Source organism: Lynx rufus, unplaced genomic scaffold, assembly GCF_022079265.1.
Source record: "Lynx rufus isolate CCGP_SWC_20201006 ecotype Redwood Valley unplaced genomic scaffold, mLynRuf1.p SCAF_18, whole genome shotgun sequence".
NCBI classification, from domain to species: domain Eukaryota; kingdom Metazoa; phylum Chordata; class Mammalia; order Carnivora; family Felidae; genus Lynx; species Lynx rufus.
The window spans coordinates 38,657,458-38,675,633 of NW_025814832.1; the positions used below are offsets into that span (position 1 = coordinate 38,657,458).

General features: G+C 51.6%; 1 protein-coding gene across 1 annotated transcript in view; it reads left to right on the plus strand.

Moving 5' to 3' along the window:
- ERN1 (endoplasmic reticulum to nucleus signaling 1) overlaps nucleotides 1–14,642 on the plus strand; it is a 79,900-nt gene extending 65,258 nt beyond the window's left edge. The window contains exons 13-22 of the mRNA XM_047081618.1: nucleotides 1,168–1,435; nucleotides 2,181–2,271; nucleotides 2,556–2,745; nucleotides 3,516–3,615; nucleotides 3,907–4,106; nucleotides 4,461–4,608; nucleotides 6,624–6,751; nucleotides 8,856–8,979; nucleotides 9,437–9,504; nucleotides 10,047–14,642. Of these exons, the coding sequence (XP_046937574.1) occupies nucleotides 1,168–1,435; nucleotides 2,181–2,271; nucleotides 2,556–2,745; nucleotides 3,516–3,615; nucleotides 3,907–4,106; nucleotides 4,461–4,608; nucleotides 6,624–6,751; nucleotides 8,856–8,979; nucleotides 9,437–9,504; nucleotides 10,047–10,259 (1,530 nt within the window). The 3' untranslated portion in view covers nucleotides 10,260–14,642. The remainder of the gene's footprint in view (nucleotides 1–1,167; nucleotides 1,436–2,180; nucleotides 2,272–2,555; nucleotides 2,746–3,515; nucleotides 3,616–3,906; nucleotides 4,107–4,460; nucleotides 4,609–6,623; nucleotides 6,752–8,855; nucleotides 8,980–9,436; nucleotides 9,505–10,046) is intronic.
- The last annotated feature ends 3,534 nt before the right edge of the window (nucleotides 14,643–18,176 follow it).

Below are 18,176 nucleotides of genomic sequence, written 5' to 3' on the forward strand. Positions count from 1 at the left end.
GAAAACGGCAGCACCCCTTGCACTATCTAGTTGGAAATGAACGAGCTAAATTTACATGGTTGAATATGTTGTGGGTTGGATAAAACCTTGTAGAAGAATATTCCTTTTTCGAGTTGCTCAGAGCATTGAAGTGTCATCACCTGGGAATACTAGTGCCCAGGAAGCTCATGTCCCCTGCAGGAATGGCGATGACAGACCCTTCCATTGGTACAGATGGGTCCACTCCACCCACACTGTTTTCTATTTTACCTCACACAGTCCTGCGAGGTCATTATTACTGTGCCCTGCCCACAAATGAAGAAGCCAGGGTCTGGGAAGTTAAATAACTTTCCCAGGGTTAGTCAGCCGGTGATGGATTTGAACCCAAGTTCAGAGAGAGAGAGAGAGAGAGAGAGTGTGTGTGTGGGGGGGTGTACACAAGAACCAGAAAACTCCCAGGGGGTGTTGGCTTCACACCCATCCCTTCGGTCCCCTTCCCACGCAGGCGGTACAGTCATGGCTCACTGCTGCTTCAAATTATGACAAAGAATTTCTCAGAACAGAGAGAAGAGCGTGGGGTATGGGGAGGGCAGCTTGATGAAATGGGGCTGGAGTGGGGCCTTGGCCAGGCGCCACATTTCAGCCACATTCTGGCTGTGTGGCCGTGGGAAGATGGCAGTGAGGTTCCGAGCCCCCGCTGCTTCCTCTGCCTGGTCGGTGGCCATCTGTGCACTCCCCTCTGTCAAGTGCACAGCCGTAGTGGACGGCAAGCCTGGAGCTGCCTGTGTCCACCATGCTCCAAGCTACGTGACATAACCATTCTTCCTCTTTGGTTTCATTTTTGCAACCACCCCCAGACTTCCGTGAAAGCCCCAGGATTTTAGACTTAAATGGAGCCCCCTTCATCTGGCCCAGCCTCCACCTACAGCTCAGTCCCCCCTCCCGCCCCTGTCGGGCCCGTCCAGCAGGGGGCGTGGGCTGTCCTGGGAACTCCTAACTGGCGAGAAGCACTGGAGTCTTGCAACCACCCCATCCCCCCTCCTGTGCCTTCTCACTGGTCTCGTCCCGCCCCCCACCCCTTGGGCAGCGCACCTGCTTCCTCTGCCACAGGGAGCCTCGCCCTTCCAGCCTCTCTCTGTCCCCGGGGGAGTGGGCTGCACGTGTCTGGATGTGCGTTTCTCCCCCCAGAGCATGCATCAGCAGCAGCAGCTCCAGCACCAGCAGTTCCAGAAGGAACTAGAGAAAATCCAGCTCCTGCAGCAGCAGCAGCCGCCCTTCCATCCCCCTGGAGACGTGGCTCAGGACGCTGAGCTCCTGGACTCGTCCGGCCTGTACTCAGAGAGCTCGGGCACCAGCAGCCCCAGCACATCCCCCAGAGCCTCCAACCACTCGCTCCACTCCAGTGGCTCTGCCTCCAGGGCTGGTGCCAGCCCCTTCCTGGAGCAGGACGATGAAGGTAAAGCGAGTTGCCATTTTGGTGCTTGTTTTCTCTTTCATTTGAACACAGCCTGAGAGGCATGTTCTTCGGGGGAGTCTCCGTGGGACTGTGAAGTGTCGTTTCTAAGGGCTCACCGTGTTCTCACCTAGGTCCCTCTCACTCTGGGGGCCAGGCTTGCATGCCATCCGGGCCTCTCCCACTCAGGGGGCCTTTTGGGGTCCACCTTGTCCTCCTGCCATCTTGCCCCATAAGGGCTGGCAGTTGCTGCTGACCAGAGGTGCACTGGGCATCTGGCTTGGGGGAGTTCCTGCAGCCAGTCCGTGGCCAAGTGTGACTGTTGATCCCGGTTCCTCTGGGAAGTGGGCTCGGGCCGGTTGTCAGGGCTGATGTTCTGAGGGGATGGATACAGAGTGGATACAGAGCTAGTGTACGAGACCTGAGCCCCAGACCAGGCCACCCCTGGTCTCTTCATTGCACATCCACTGCCTGGAGGCTCCAGGCTCAAATCGTAGGTGGGTCTGTGGGGAAGCCCTGTCTTCTGACAATAATGTAAAGGCAGGAACAGAGGGCAGGAGGCGGGGGAGGTGGCAGCCCTGGGTGTCGATGGCAAGTGGGCCCTGCGGGCACTTGTCACCAGGGGCTGGGAACCTAGAGCCTGTGAGATCCCATCTCTGAACCTGAGCTCAGGACGCTGCTTCCTTTCTAGCCTCAAGGTGTTCCAGGTTAGGTTTGCTTAAAACAACTTCTTCCTGTTTTGTCCCAGATGAGGAAACCAGCATGGTGATTGTTGGGAAGATCTCATTCTGTCCCAAGGACGTGCTGGGCCACGGAGCTGAGGGCACGATTGTGTACCGGTGAGTGGATTGGAGAGCTCTGTGACTTGCCCTCACGTCCAGGTCTGTCGGCCTGCAGGTGGCACGCCAGGCTGGGGGGTGCCGCAGGGTCACGGTGGTGGCCAAGACGGAGGACTTCACCTCCAGGGAAGAAGTGCTGGCCGCGTGGTGGTCGGTCAGGGGCTACGAGGCTCCCGGGGTGGCTGCCGCATCGCAGAAGGAGCACCATGGGTCTGCGGGTCTCCCATTTCCACAGCCTGGCTCGCCCCCGCCCCCTCCAACCAACCTGTGATCCTTGTCCTCAGGGGCATGTTCGACAACCGCGACGTGGCCGTCAAGAGGATCCTCCCCGAGTGTTTCAGTTTCGCGGACCGTGAGGTCCAGCTGCTTCGGGAATCAGACGAGCACCCCAACGTGATTCGTTACTTCTGCACGGAGAGGGACCGGCAGTTCCAGTACATTGCCATCGAGCTGTGTGCGGCCACCCTGCAGGAGGTGGGTGCCCCCGGGGCCGCTTTGCCTTCGTCCTGCGGCCTCCCTGGTCCTGGAGGCAGGTGGCACGAGAGACTGTGATTTCTTTTCCCTTTATTTCTCTGTATTCACTTTACTGAAGTTACAACACAGCACGCTCACGTAAATGAACAGTTGGTGCATGTGACGGGCTCACACCCATGTAACCACAAACCGGTTGGAGAGTATTTTTATCACCTCAGCTTCAGTTGGGTGGGATGGTCTTTGGTTACAGTTAGTGTCTCTGTCCTTCTGCCTCCAGGAAACCTGGCAGTTGTTCTCCCCGTGGGTTAGGGCTGCTCTGGGCTTGGAGGATGCTGGTTGAGGAGTCAGGTCGTTGAGACCATCCAGCGAACTCCTTTTGCTCAGTCTCCAGGCTCACGTGACACTATGTCAGTATCAGACACCTGCAGGTTTGCCTGTAGGAGGCAGTGAACTTGAGTTCCTTGCCTTCTTACCTTTCTCACCGTACACGAGTCAGCTGGAACTTTTAAGTTCGCCTATGGCTGCCAGAGAAAGTCCGTGAGCAAATGTGGATTTGGACATAGAGTGTGGTCAGTACAACTTCCCGTTTCTTTCTTAAAATAGGATCAGAGAAAATGAGCCAACCTAATCCCAAACATTAATTAAGGCAAAAAGTTGCAGGCAGGACTTTCCTGAATAAAATTGAATCACTTAGAGAAAAAAAGTGCTGTGTGGAGGGGCCCGTCCCCAAGGGCTGTGTGTGTGACCTGGCTGTCGTGTGTCTCTTGCAGTACGTGGAGCAGAAGGACTTCGCCCACCTCGGCCTGGAGCCCATCACCTTGCTGCAGCAGACCACCTCGGGCCTGGCCCATTTGCACTCCCTCAACATTGGTGAGAAGCTTCCCCTGTATTTACCAGCCGCGGCCCGGTGGGGAGCTCCCTTGCTGGGGAGGGGTCCTTGCCTGTGCTGAGAATCTCAGTGTCATCACTGGTGGGCCTGTGGGGTTTTTAGGTGGCCTTTTGAGAATAAGAATTTGAGGAGGAATCTTTCACAGCTGCAAACGAGAAAACCCTTAGAGGTCTGGCGGGCCCGCTGGGAGTCCGTGAAGAGTGCACTCCCCGCCGCAGGAGGAGGCCCGATGCCACCGGTAAATACCAGACTGATCTGGAGTTTTCTGTTAGTTCACAGAGACCTGAAGCCCCACAACATTCTCCTGTCCATGCCCAACGCACATGGCAGGATCAAGGCCATGATCTCTGACTTCGGCCTCTGCAAGAAGCTGGCTGTGGGCAGGCACAGTTTCAGCCGCCGCTCAGGAGTGCCTGGCACAGAAGGCTGGATCGCTCCGGAGATGCTGAGCGAGGACTGTAAGGACAATCCCGTGAGTAGTGGGAGCAGCTCTGGGGAAAACTGCCAGCCTCTCGCATCCTCGGGGACGAGAGCCTCCGCATTCAAGACTTGGGGGCTGCGGCGCACATAGCTGGAACATGACAGTTCTTTATCAAAGAGCTTCTGTGTGAATAGCATGCTGCTGGCGTTTTCCATGTGGTCTCGTGTTCAGACAAGTGAAAGGGGCAAGTGTGGGCAGTTGTCCGTGTCTCCCCGCAACTTTTCAGTCAGTCTCCCGGGACCCTTCAAGGTGGTAGAAGCAACAGCAGCACTCCTGTCCTTGCTGCTTCTCAGTGAGGATGAGAATTTTCCAGAAGCCTCTCACACCCTGCGTCTCTCTTTTCAGACCTACACAGTGGACATCTTCTCTGCGGGCTGTGTCTTTTACTACGTGATATCTGAGGGCAGCCACCCTTTTGGCAAGTCCCTGCAGCGGCAGGCCAACATCCTCCTGGGCGCCTACAGCCTCGACTGCTTACACCCGGAGAAGCACGGTGAGGGGGCGGCAGAGGATGGTCGGGAGCCGCTTCGGCTGACCACGTGGCCCCTGAGCCCTGGGAGGGCGCCAGCCCTGTGCTTCCAGAGGCCCTTCTTTCCAACTGATGGCCCTGTGGGCCTCAATGCATCGCTGACTCACTCCAAAGCTGGTAGAAGGTTGGGTTGTCTTTGGAGCATCTCCTCCTGAAAGCACACAGCTCTGAGGTTCCTTCAGGTCCCCCAGTTACCTGTGTGACCTGGGCAAGGACCTCTATTTTCCAGCTTGTGGCTTGTGAGCACTTAATAGTCTCTTCCTGCACTGACATTCAGGACAGTCGTCTGTGCTCCATAAACTCGTGTGCAGGCCGGTGATCAGGGGGTGTGGCTGGGCGGGGGGGCAGACAGCTGGGTCTTGCTCTCTGGGTGCAGGGGCGACAGGTCTTTTTTCCTGACTTCAGCGTTTCTTTCCTGTGTTAAAATTGGCCCATGACACCCAGTGCCACCTTTTTAAAAAATGTAAAACTAGGGGCGCCTGGGTGGCGCAGTCGGTTAAGCGTCCGACTTCAGCCAGGTCACGATCTCGCGGTCCGTGAGTTCGAGCCCCGCGTCAGGCTCTGGGCTGATGGCTCGGAGCCTGGAGCCTGTTTCCGATTCTGTGTCTCCCTCTCTCTCTGCCCCTCCCCCGTTCATGCTCTGTCTCTCTCTGTCCCAAAAATAAATAAAAACGTTGAAAAAAAAATTAAAAAAAAAAAAATTAAAAAAAAAATTAAAAAAAAATGTAAAACTAACTGTTTTGGATTAATTTTTATTATTCCTTGTAGAAAAAACAGATTATCATAAAAGATCCATAATCCCATTACACAGTGATGAATTCCTGCTGTTAATACTTTTGTATATCTTACTCCAATCATGTATTTAGATAGATATGCATACTTTTGTGAAATAAATAGTACATACTCTTTTTTGGCATGCTTTTTTTTCTTACATGCCTTTATTTTTATTTTGTTCTTTTTTTATGGGTAATTGTTATTTTTTAATTTATTGATTTATTTTTAGTTTACATCCAAGTTAGCATATAGTGCAACAATGATTTCAGGGTAGATTCCTTAATGCCCCTTACTCATTCAGCCCACCCCCCCCCCACAACCCCTCCAGTAACCCTCTGTTTGTGCTCCATATTTAAGAGTCTCTTATGTTTTGTCCCCCTCCCTGTTTTTGTATTATTTTTGCTTCCCCTCCCTTGTGTTCATCTGTTCTGTGTCTTAAAGTCCTCATATAAGTGAAGTTATATTTGTTTTTCTCTATTTTGCTTAGCATAATAACCTTCTAGTTCCATCCACGTGGTTGCAAATGGAAAGCTTTGATGCTTTTTGATTGCCGAGTAATAACTCCATTGTGTATATATATATATACCACATCTTCTTTATCCATCCACCCATCGATGGACATTTGGGCTCTTTCCATACTTTGGCTATTGTTGATAGTTGGCATGCTTGTTTTTTAACATCATCTTGAATATCTCTCCAAGTTGATAGGTATTCCACCAGGGCATCATTTTTTTTTTTTTTGACTTTTTTTTTTTTTTTTTTTTGTTTATTTATTTTTGAGAGAGAGCGGGAGACAGAGAATCCGAAGCAGGCTTCAGGCTCTGAGCTGTCAGCACAGAGCCTGACACGGGGCTCAAACTCATGAACCATGAGATCGTGACCTGAGCCGAAGTCAGACCCTCAACCAACTGAGCCACCCAGATACCCCTTACCAGGGCATCGTTCTAATAGCACAGCCCAGTACGTGGAGGCGGTGTTACCAAAGCCTCCGACAGTGGGTATTTCCAATTGCTTCTTTTCACAGACTGTGGTGAGGACTCCCCTTATCAGCTGAAGCTTGTGCAAGTTCTTAATTATGCTATTGGAGTGAGGTTGTGTCAGTAGAATCTTGAATCAAAAGGCACATGCACCGTTAAGGTTTGAGTATTTCATGGCGGCTGTGGGCCGGTGATAATCAGTTACTTGTTTATTTTCCTCCTCTGTAGAAGACGTCATTGCCCGGGAATTAATAGAGAAGATGATCGCGATGGATCCTCAGAAACGCCCCTCTGCGAAGCATGTGCTGAAGCACCCGTTCTTCTGGAGCCTGGAAAAGCAGCTCCAGTTCTTCCAGGTACATCTCTTGTTTGTGGTTTGTTTGTTATCAAAAGTCTTCATTTAACTTCTTCCAGATTTTGAAAGTACAGCAAAAGGCAAAAAATAATAAAATAAAATAAAATAAAATAAAATAAAATAAAATAAAATAAAATAAAATAAAATAAAATAAAAATAAAAAACAAATGGCTCCTAATCCCATAACCAAGAGATAACCATGGTCGACATTTTAACATACTTTTTTCATACAGATAAAAATGTGATTAGGATCAAACCGTATATACAATTTTGTATCCTTTTTTTTTTTTACAGTACATGATATTTTAATATAGTATTTTATTACAGTATTAATAGTACTGTATTCATATGGTCTTTAATGTAGAATTTTAACATAATCTTTCTCCATGTTAAAGTTCTAAAACTTTAATGACTCTAGTGCTCTGTCATATGCTATATTCTGGGAGCTTTCAAATACACACAAAAGTGGAGGGAATACTATAATGAACTCCCATTTACCCATCAGCCAGCTCCAGCAATTACTACCTGAACCTCTGCTCTCTGTCCACCACTCTCCACCCGATTACTTCGAAGCAAATCATAGGCATCGTATTTCATTCAAGTCTCATAAATCTAAACGTTTACTTACATTGGGCTCTTTCTATCCTTTTTAACTCAGTCTTTGCCCAGATCTCTTTGCTTAAGGTGGATTCTGAGATGTTAAGTTGTAGGATCAGTAGCTGTGAGCTCCTTCAGTGGTTTGGCTGTGTGAAGGCTTTGTGGTCGAGCCTTCTGGGGTCAGATCAGCATGGCTCAATCCAGACACATCCTACCCAGCACACCAGCTCTGAGAAGCAGGCACACGCGGGCAGTGCTTTTCCTCCTGGGCCTGGATCGGAGGGGAGCTTGGGTTTAGGAGCGATCATCAAAGTGTCCTGGAGTCTGACTAGAGCTTTGGTTCTGGTGTAACTCCCAACATGTAAGCCCCTCGAGGGCAGGAGTGGTTGGTTTCTGGATTCGTTGCTGTGTCCCCACTGCCCAGGACATAGCCTCGCACGTGGCAGATGCTTAGTCACTGTTTGGATGGATTGGGAAGGGGAGGGTTTCGTGCCCTTCTCCATGGCAGCAGTGAGTGTGGATAACATCAGGCTGGTTCTCTGTGTTGCACAGGTCATAACCTTCGAGTTCTGAGGTCACTTGTCCTGCAGGGACTTCTGAAAACTAGCCAGGTTCCTTTGATGATGAGCAGATGTAGGGCAGGAATAAAGCTCACAGAAAGGGACCTCCACCCCTCTGTGGGTTAGGATTGAAACTCTTAAGTTTTGCCAAGTCCCATGTCTTGTGAACACACCAGGCTTCCGTTGTATTGACCAGCTATACCCGCTTTGCAGAAGTTGTCCCTCCAAGGCTTGCCCATGGCAGATACAAGTCCGAGAGTCAGCCAGCCAGGCTCCATCTTCATCAGAAAAGAAGAGACCGTGGCCAGTGAGGCTGTGCGGCGTTAACGTGTGGGGGGCTCGCCGCTCCCGTTTCCTCGGCTGTTGGAGCTCGTGCCCAGGCTGTGTCCCTCAAACACGGGCCAGGGCCTCTGCAGCCCACACTCTTGTCAGCAGCTCTCTCCCTCTACAAGAGGGCTTCATCTGTCTTCTCTGATTGTTTGCATGAGGACTGATGGCCAGTCGAGATTTGCGCTTGTCCCGTTGCCCTGGGTGGTGGAAAAGCGCAAGATGCAAATCAGAATTGAGCTCTGGTGGTGGTGGTGGTGCTTGTTGTCCGTTGATGAACACAGGTTGCACACAGGGGCTCCGTGTGGCATGTCGTACGTGTGCACATGGGTGACACGTGGGTGAGGCGTTGGGGTTTGTGGAGAGGTGTGACACGTCTCTGTCACGGAGATGTCCGTGTGGGCCTCTCCCCTGTGAACCCCAGACACGGCTGCTCACGGGGAGAAGTGAATGGATCGTGAGGGGACAGAGACAGGAGGCTCACTGCCAGTTCTGAAGCAGACTTTAGTCTGGGCCTGGGGCTTGCGGGGCAGTGACCGTTCCATGACCTGGTGTTTCACTCCTCCAGCTTCTGCTTCTCTGCACACTGACCGTCACCTGCTGCCCTTGTCACCCTCATAGGACGTGAGTGACCGAATAGAAAAGGAATCCCTGGACGGCCCGATAGTGAAGCAGCTGGAGCGAGGCGGGAGAGCCGTGGTGAAGACGGACTGGAGAGAGAACATCACCGTCCCCCTGCAGACAGGTGACTGTGCCGAGGCCCTGACGGCAGATGTTGGCAGACGCGTTTCAAGAGCAGCAGCCGTTTCTAGGAAGTGAACATGGAATTGGCAACTCCAGGCTGTTTGGGCTCCAAATCCCCCTCGCAGGGTTGAGGCTTTTGTGGGTGTGTCCTCTGGGGTTTGGGCCCAAATCAGACCTTTACACTGACGTGGGTTTCATGTGCCTCCCTTAGGGTGACAGGTGAGTGATGGGTGGGGTGCCCTGCCCTCACTGGTTATTCCCGGTTGTGGGTGCAACCAGGAGGCAGAATTCAGACTGCCACTGCCCTCGGGTTCACTCTGGGGGACACACTCCTGTCAGTCACAAGTATGGCAGAGTTACGTCGTGTCTCAGTCTGATCGCTTAATCCCGGGGAACCCCAGCAGTCCTTTCCTTTTGAAATGTGTTTGTTACATTGTAGTCCTTGTTTTTTCCCCTAGATCTGCGTAAATTCAGAACCTATAAAGGTGGCTCTGTCCGCGACCTTCTCCGAGCCATGAGAAACAAGGTAAGGGGGGTGAACCCCAGATGAGGCCAGCAGCCGGGGTACAACCACCCTCCTCCTCCTTTCTGTCCTCTGGGTCCTTCCATTCATACTAGAATCCTGACCTCGCAGAGGCTCTTCTGTGTTGCCTTGGACGGGTTTTCTCTTCAGGGATGTTGTGAGGAGTTCCGCTCTGGGAAGCAGGCTCTCTGATGCTGCTGTTGTCTGTGGTGACTTTTGTATGCCCTGTGCCTGCCTGATACAGCGCCGCCGTATAAACTCCCTTAATGGAGACCTTCCCACGCAGGCCTGGCCCGCGGGCCACTCTGGTAGGGAAACTCCCTCCCACCTTCACAGCACTGGGCCAGGCCCAGCTCTGAGGCCCCCTCCTGAGTGAGGGGAAGCAAGTAAGATAAACAGATGGACTGTTGGGTCCATAATCCTTTTCTCCTTTCAGAAAACCAGCTAACATCCTGTCTTCCTTGGGTAGTGAGAGGGTCTTTTAGCCGTGTTTCCCAGCTTCCCAGCTGCTAACTGCCGTGTCTGTGTGTCCGCCCTGTTTGCAGAAGCACCACTACCGGGAGCTCCCCACAGAGGTGCGGGAGACGCTGGGCTCTCTCCCCGACGACTTTGTGCGCTACTTCACGTCCCGCTTCCCCCACCTCCTCCCCCACACCTACCGGGCCATGGAGCCCTGCAGCCACGAGAGGCTCTTCCAGCCTTACTACTTCCACGAGCCCCCAGAGCTCCGGCCCCCCGTGACTCCAGACGCCCTTTGAGCCAGGGTGGCCGCCGTTCTGGTGGCCCCAGCTGTGACTGAGGGCCTGGTCTCTACCAGTCCCGAGCCTGATGCCTCCCGGCTTAGCAGGGAGACCAGGCCCCCAAACCAAGTGCCTTGAGCCGGCTCTACAGCCAGCAGAAGATGATGCTCACCCCAGGAAGTGGGGAACACAACCCCCCCCGCCTTGGCCTGTAGGATGCTGGGAAGCTGTTGGCCATGAAAGCTTTACATTCGGGGGTCCTCTGCCGAGGAGGGCCTGTCGCAGAGGCAGCGAAGGAGGCATCCTCCACCTCCTTGTGGACACACGTGCTTCAGACTTACACTTGTTTATAAACTTCCTGTTTGATGTCGGCCTATGAGGAAGAGAGAGGAGGGAGTGCTATGTTTTGCCTACAGGCAGGACCAGGAGCATCTCTCTCCTCGACAGCTAGGCTGAGATGCACTCAGTGCAGCCTCTGCTCGGAGTGGGGCTCCAGAGGTGAGCGGCGCCAAGGAGGAGGAAGACATTCAGAGGGTGTCGTTCCCTGGGGATCACAGATGCCTCGCTCATCGTGAACGTGCCCAAAGCCTCCCAGGTCACTATAACCAGTGTTCCCTGGGGGCAGTGAAGAGTCTGGAGTGTGGGGCGTGGCATTGGGACAGATCAGCACCACATGCCCCGGTGGCCTTCGGTGGATTTAAGGGGGTGCTTAGGAGCATTTGGGGGCGAGGGGTGGTAAGTTCCCCATCACGAAGAGCAGCACCCAGGCGAGAGCAGGCCAAATAGGACCCTCTCAGCCACTCTGGGAGAGCCCTGGGCCGGCAGGTGGGCAATGAGGTTCCCCCATCCCTGGACCCGGCAGGACGGGCCGGGGGGGGCGGAGCCAAGGCCAGGGTCACCACTTGCTTCGTGGGCAGGTTTTTATGTTTCTCCTGGCAGATTTTAATAACTTTCTCTTTTGAACATACTGTAGAATGCTGCGTTAGCATAGGTAAGCTGAACTTGAAGTTTACTCGTGAAGAAGCTAAATGCAAGATCTATAGTACACTTTCTCTTTTGTGTGGCACCAAAAGTCTCCATCCCCTCCAGAAAGAGCGTTCGTGTTCAGAACGTGCTCTACTGCTGAGGAGTAAAACATTAGAGCAAGGCTATATACATCCATTAAACAGCTTCGAAGTGATATTCTCTACATTATGTCAATACCATCTTTTTTTGCTAAAACTAGTTTAATTTTTAACTTTAGTTTCAGTCAAAAATTCCTCTGTCTTTTCTCTACCGAGAGCCTTAGCAGTTAAGTGAGATCAGGGTACGAAGTAAGGAGATGTCTCCCGTGTCCTTTGTCCAGCCGGGTGAGCACATCATCACGCTGCCTTCAGTGCTGGCGACCGACCTCCGAGACTCCACTCAGGAGCGAGGGTGTACTGACGGACCGAGAACTCACTGTTTCTTCTGTGACGTGCTTGCTGATGGATTTGTACGAGGGCCTTCTGCCTTCGTAGAATTCAGTTCCCTTTCATAATGCCTGAAGTCACTTTTTTTCTTAAATTAGCATTATCCTGCGTCTTTAAACCTCATCAGTTACCTCATTGATACCTTGGAACCCTGGAGTTTTTGGCTGACATCGTGGTATCTTCTGCCATACTTCCCGTTTTTCAGGAACACGGCCAGACGCCTCTCCTCTCCCTGCTCTGATGCACCCGCACCATTGTCTGTATGGCTCTGTGGTTGGTCACTTCACAGCCGGGCCTGAGTGGTGATGGCCTGCCATGCAGTCAGGCGGAGAAGGTGCCACAAGGGACGAACAGGGCCGTCGGCTCTCTGTGCTGCCGGGACCTGGCCTGCTTTGGTCTCATGGCTGGACAGTGTCCTGGGGGGAGTAGTCAGGTCACTTCTGGCTGCCCAGGGTTTGTGTCCTCTCCCTATCTGGGCCCACCTTGTCTCCAGGATTGCTGTTTTTTAAATGCCTTTTCTCTTTATCGCCTTCATTTCTAACCACCCACCTTTCTCAAACTCCTGTATTCGATGTATTTTATTTTGAGTAGTCACTGTGTGAGCCAGGCAGGATCCTGGGTGCTCGGGATGCAGAGGTAAACAAGATAGGCAAAACCTCTGCTTTTTAAAGAGCGTGGAATGAGAGAGAAAGTAAGAAAGTAAGCAGAATGTAAGCACTAGTGCTCCCGGAAAAGCCAGAGGGTGGGCGAGGGCATTCGTTTGCTCTTCACACTTCTTCTTTCTTAAAGCTGCCTGTGACCCAGAACCCGTCTGATCTGGTCAAGTCTGCTCCGTTGGCCTTCTGTCCGTTGCTTTTCGGAATCTGGTCACTCATCAGTCCCTCGGGTGGTTTGAAGAGGTCTCTCGTGTGGGCACTTGTCGTGGAAACACCTTGGGCATCATCTGCTATATCTTGTTCTAATCTGTAGAATTCTGGTTTCCTGTTGTGCTCAGCGTAGCGGGAAGGTGTCTTTTGCTAGAACAGGGCTTTTCAGCCGTGTGCATCGCGTAGCAGCTGAGCTATTTGATCTTTAGTGTGATTTCTAGAAGGCTGTTTAACTTTTTAGAAGTACGCTACTTTCATTTTTTCCGACAGAATTTAGTCGCATCTGTTAGGAACCCCAGGGACACTCTCATTAAATCTGGTCTTGAACCTCGCGTTGAATCTGTCTTCGGTGCGCCTGCCAGAATTTCTCCTGTTGCTTCTTGAGTCTTTTTGACTTCAGCGTATAAAGAGCTCACATGTCACTAGGTATCAGAGCACTTGCACTTTTGGGGAATCACTGGTGTCCTTGGTAAGTCACTGAATCATCTAGTGGCTGACATAAAACCCGGGGCGCGGCAGGCTCTCCCTCCCCCTCCCTCTCCACGCCATAGTCATCCTCGGTTCTTTCCGGTGAGACCTCACTCTGGCACATATTAGAAGATCCACAGGTTAGTGAGTCCAGCGAAGTATTTTCTTTCTGCCAACTCTAGAAGAAAGGTGTTTATCTCAGAGTCAACTTTTGGTGAGGTTTTGTGTGAATGTGATTTGTTTCCCATTGCAGTTTCTCTCAACTGCCGTGAAAGATGAACCGGCTGCCCCCCTCGCACTTGTGGGGGGACCTCTGGCCTGTAGGCCTTTCTCCTCTCAGCTGCTGTCTCTTCAGAAGCCGCGCTCTGGCCAGGCCTGGATGTCCCGAGACTGCTTTCATTCTCCAGCCCTGTTCATTGCATCCTTGGCCTTGAAGTCCTCACAGAGGGTAGAGTGGTTCTTTGCCCCCCAAGAGCTGGATGAGGAAGCACACAGCACACTTGTAATGAGTCTTCTAAGTTCTCTTTAGCTTTCTCTCTGCTCGTTTAGTTCCTGAAATCCCTTTTCTTTGTACGTGTCAGTGTCTTTTCCTTGCTGATGCCTTCACCATCCCGGAGCAGTCCTTTCAGTTGAGTATGGCTTGGCATTGGTCTTTCCTAGGAGAGAGTCACCAGGTGCCCCATACGGATGGGCCCAAATTCCGCCTTCCAAGGTTGGACCGTTACCTTTGAAATCAAAGTGTCCCTTCTTCCCATACCTTGTTTCTTTTATGAAACAGTGATTTCCCATGAGTAACCCAGGTTCCCGTTTCTTGTATCAGCGCGTAAACCCTTTCTGTTTTCATTGGACAACCACAAAGAAAGCATCTGCGACGAGCCTACCACTGGAGCAGCCTTAACGCTTCTGGCCAAAGCCCGCACCCCGCTCGCTTCACCCTGTGCTCTCTGTGTGTTCGGCGGGTACAGTATTTCTTTTCAGTATCCCAAAAGCTGTGACGGGGGAGTCCCCACTTACCTAGAAAGCATTACCAGTCAAACACGCGGCATTCTCAGATGCAGACCTTACGTAGTGTTCCTTTTGCAATGACCTATTTATTTAACCTATTTATATTTATTTAATTTTTACTCTGACGTATACCCGGTTACAATTGCACTTGCTTTGAAAGCACATCAGATTTGTTTTGGACAACACACCCCTGACCATTTTAAAACTGGAAAAGTTCTACTGTATCCTTCCACGGAATGGATGCCTCACAGTGGTTTTGTCATTAAAGGGTGAATGATTTGGTCAGGGTAAAAATTTTCATGTTTAAGTGATTTTTTTTTAAAGAAAATTCTGTGCCATTGTGTCTTCTCTGTGGACGGTTGTTTAATGGGTATGTGTTAATTGTGTGATAGAATCCTCTTTGTGAACCTACAATCCTCTTTTTAGCTTTATATTTTATAAACTGCCAGATTGTACAATTTTTATGTGTATTTTTAAAGCTTGATGTGAGGGTAATTATCTAAGTTAAACAGCCTATTTTTGTACCTCCTGTACAGTTTTATAATTCTGCTGATTCATGATGGCGTCTCATGTTGCGCCAATGACAAATAAAGGTAGTTTTAGATCTGGAAGTTGATTTCATCTTCTTAAAGACTTGACCTTGGGGCGCCTGGGTGACGCAGTCGGTTAAGCGTCCGACTTCAGCCAGGTCACGATCTCGCCGTCCGTGAGTTCGAGCCCCGCGTCAGGCTCTGGGCTGATGGCTCAGAGCCTGGAGCCTGCTTCCGATTCTGTGTCTCCCTCTGTCTCTGCCCCTCCCCCGTTCATGCTCTGTCTCTCTCTGTCCCAAAAATAGATAAACGTTGAAAAAAAAAAAAAAAAAAGACTTGACCTTGACCCTCACCTTCAGGCAAGGGGTCACTCCCAGCTCTCTTCCTGGGTGTGATGTCTGGGTGGTGAAGGCGAGCAGCTGACTCAGCAGGTAGGGGGACGCGGTTGCCCGCCAGCACCCACGGCAGGGTCCGGGGGGGGCTGGAACGTCCTCCTTGGAGGCTGTGGGAAAACGTTCTTTGAAACCCTGCAGGGAGTCCCCAAAAGTATTGGTTTGGGCTGAATTCCAGGAAGCTGGCCAGGCTGGGACCAAACTGCCCCATGGCAAGTTTGGGGTGTGTGTACAGTGAATGGGGTACTGGACCGAAAAGCCCGTGAAGGGATTAAAGCCACTGCAGTCACGGCCAGCACGGTGCTGGGAAAGCCATGATCTGAGCGTGTCAGGCGCACGTAATCCGTCTACCCACACGCCAGGGAACGAGCCCAGTGGCCAGTCTGGTTGGAACTTTGGATCCTGCCAGCGTGCTTCCTGCTTTCCTCCCCCCATCCCGTCTGGTGAAAGCGGAGGAGGCTCCTCTTTCTCTTGCATCATGGAAAGGGACCGCTCACAATGCACTGGGACTGGCTCCTTCTGCTCTGCCTGCCACCATCCCATCCCCCGGCCTCGGTGGGACCCCGGGACCATCCCCGAGAACCGTGGACACACCCTCCCTCCGAAGCTCTGGGTCTCGGATGTGGACAAATCCCAGGAAGTGTGAGGGGGCTGCGGGATGCCGTGGACGCCTGGCCGCTGCCTCCTGCCATCTGATGCAACAGCACAGACCGCTCTCGGATTCCCCACGGAGCTGCTAAGCCAGGGCAGGGGCCACATGTTGAATTGGCCCAGGCCAGGGAGGCAGACAACTGGTCGCACCCTTAGCTGGCTCTGAGAGCAGTGAGAGAGGTGCGGGTCCTCAGGAGGAAGGCCAGCAGGTGGTTGGGACACTGGCATGGCCAGGGCCATGGTTCTGGGCCACCGAGGCAGGGCTTGCTGTTTTGCATGCTGAGTCAATGTTGGGCCTGTGAGAAAGGGTACTTTTTTCTGAGCGTTTGGTACATTTCATGAGGTAAATGTGTATATACACACAACGGTATTTCATCAGCAAAGGCACCCACTTGTACTCTGTTATTTGTCCCCTCCGTCATTTATGCTGGATGCATGCCATAGCTAGGAGAGCTCATGAAGAGCCAAGTAACAGCCCCACCCGCCTGCCCTTCCCACTGGGCCAGGCACTGCTGGGGCATCCTGTGCCCTGATCACACGCTGGCCTTCTTCTCTCCCCCTGCAGACCAACATTTCCTTTAAGATCAAAAACATACATCTTTGACTTTAGGGAGAGACTGACCAGACCCTTTGCCAAGGCCAAAGATCCGGTGATGAGCTTGTATCTGGACCAGTTAGCTGTGGGCAGAGGTAGTAGGGCTGGTAAGAACATGGCAGCCCCTGGGAAACCATATTCAAAGATGCCAGGCAGCAGAGGGAGCAGTTTCCAGAAACAGGAGGGGCTGGGCCCAAAGGACAGACCTGAGTGAACTTGGCCTCTGAGAGGGTTGGCAGGTGAATCCAGGAGGTGTTCTTTCCCACCCTCCCCAACCTATGCCTCTCCAAATTCACCTTCTCCATCCCAGGCCTGCTCAGTGTTTTGGATGAAGCCACTGCAGTGTGCTCATTGGGTTTGCCTGCTGGCAACACAAACCTGGAAAGAGTGACGAATCACCCAACGCAATTCAGGGCCCAATTCAAGATTCCAGAAGATCTCGAGAAACTGGAATGCCAAGCCCAAACCCCAAGGATGATGGGAAGCCCTGCCTTGACATTACAACGGGGTTGGGGGAGGAGAGCAGAGCCCTGAGGAGCTTGGAAACTGTCACAGACACTTGAAACAAGAGCTGTCGTGGCCTCAGACATCTGTCACGTGATGAGAAGCTGGCTTTGCAGTCTCGCCCCGGAGGGTTTAAGCTAGCCCAGTGGGGAGCATGGTCCGGACGGGATGTTGAGCTGCCCACCGGTGCCAAAGGAGGCTTGGCAAGTGAGTGAGCGCTGGGTCTCTGGAGGAATCCAGCAGAAGGGAAAGGCCTCATCCTGAACAGATTAGGAAGAAATTCTTCCTTGGGTCACGGGCTGGACTCTGGTCCCTTCCAAATAAGCATCTATGACTAAGACCCACCTCTTGCAGTGATGAGCTCCTGGAAAACACTGCCTGACCGGGTATGAATCACAGGAAGCAGGGAGTGGAGGCCCGCAGGAGAACTGTTGACAATTGGAGGGGGGTGGGGTGGTGTTCTCCAGGATTCTGCCAGGGCTATGTGGTATTCCAGACATGGGTGCCCTGAGAGTGGTTATACAAGGTAGAAAAACCAAGGGCCACAGTGGACTCATTTAGGACAAGTTTGCACCTCAGAATACCAGTTCTAAGGAATATTACACTTAGGGAAAAAAGGTTCTATGACCAAATAAACTTGGGAAATGATGGATTGAAGACGGGTTTCATATTTACTGCAGTACTACTCAGAGGCTTTTCATATACTAACAGAGGGGCGCCTTGGCTGGCTAAGTCAGTGGAGCGTATGACTTTTGATCTTAGGGTTGTGAGTTCAAGCCCCACATTGGGTGCGGAGCCTACTTAAAAAAAAAAAACAAACACATGTACTAACAAGATATTCTCTGAGAGGGTACATATATATATCTCGAATTACTGCCTTCAATTTTTTTTTTTTTAAAGCATGTTTGGAGTGGCAGAGATAATAATGTTTTTAACAAATCTTATTTTATTTTCCTCTTTCTGGATTTCTAGGAAGACAACATTCCCAGCCTCCTCTGAAGTTAGGTTGGGGTGTGTGACTAACTCTGGCCAATGGGGGGGCGGGGTGGGAGGGAGGGCAGAGTGGAAGTAAAATGTAGCATTTCTGAGTCTCAAAGCATTTAAGAGCTGGGGCACAACCCTCCAGCTCTGTCTTCCTTTGACACAGTGACGGGCCAATCGTGGGGTCTACATATTGAAAGGACACAAAATGGAAGCAACCTGAATCATGCAGTCACCACACGGAACGCAGCTGTCTTGAAAAGTCTCCTGACTCGGAGTAAACTTACCAGTAAAATAAATAAACAAACAACAAACCCTGTGTTAAGCCGCCCAGACGGGCTGGGTTAGTTACCACAGCCCAGCTGAGCCCAAATTGACTAAAACTTTAGGTAGAAAGTATCCAGGAGAAAGGCTGCTACGCTTCACCTGAAAGTTAAAGGTCAATGCCAAGCCATTTGTGCTTTTAGTCAGCTGAAGAAGTCGTACTGTTGA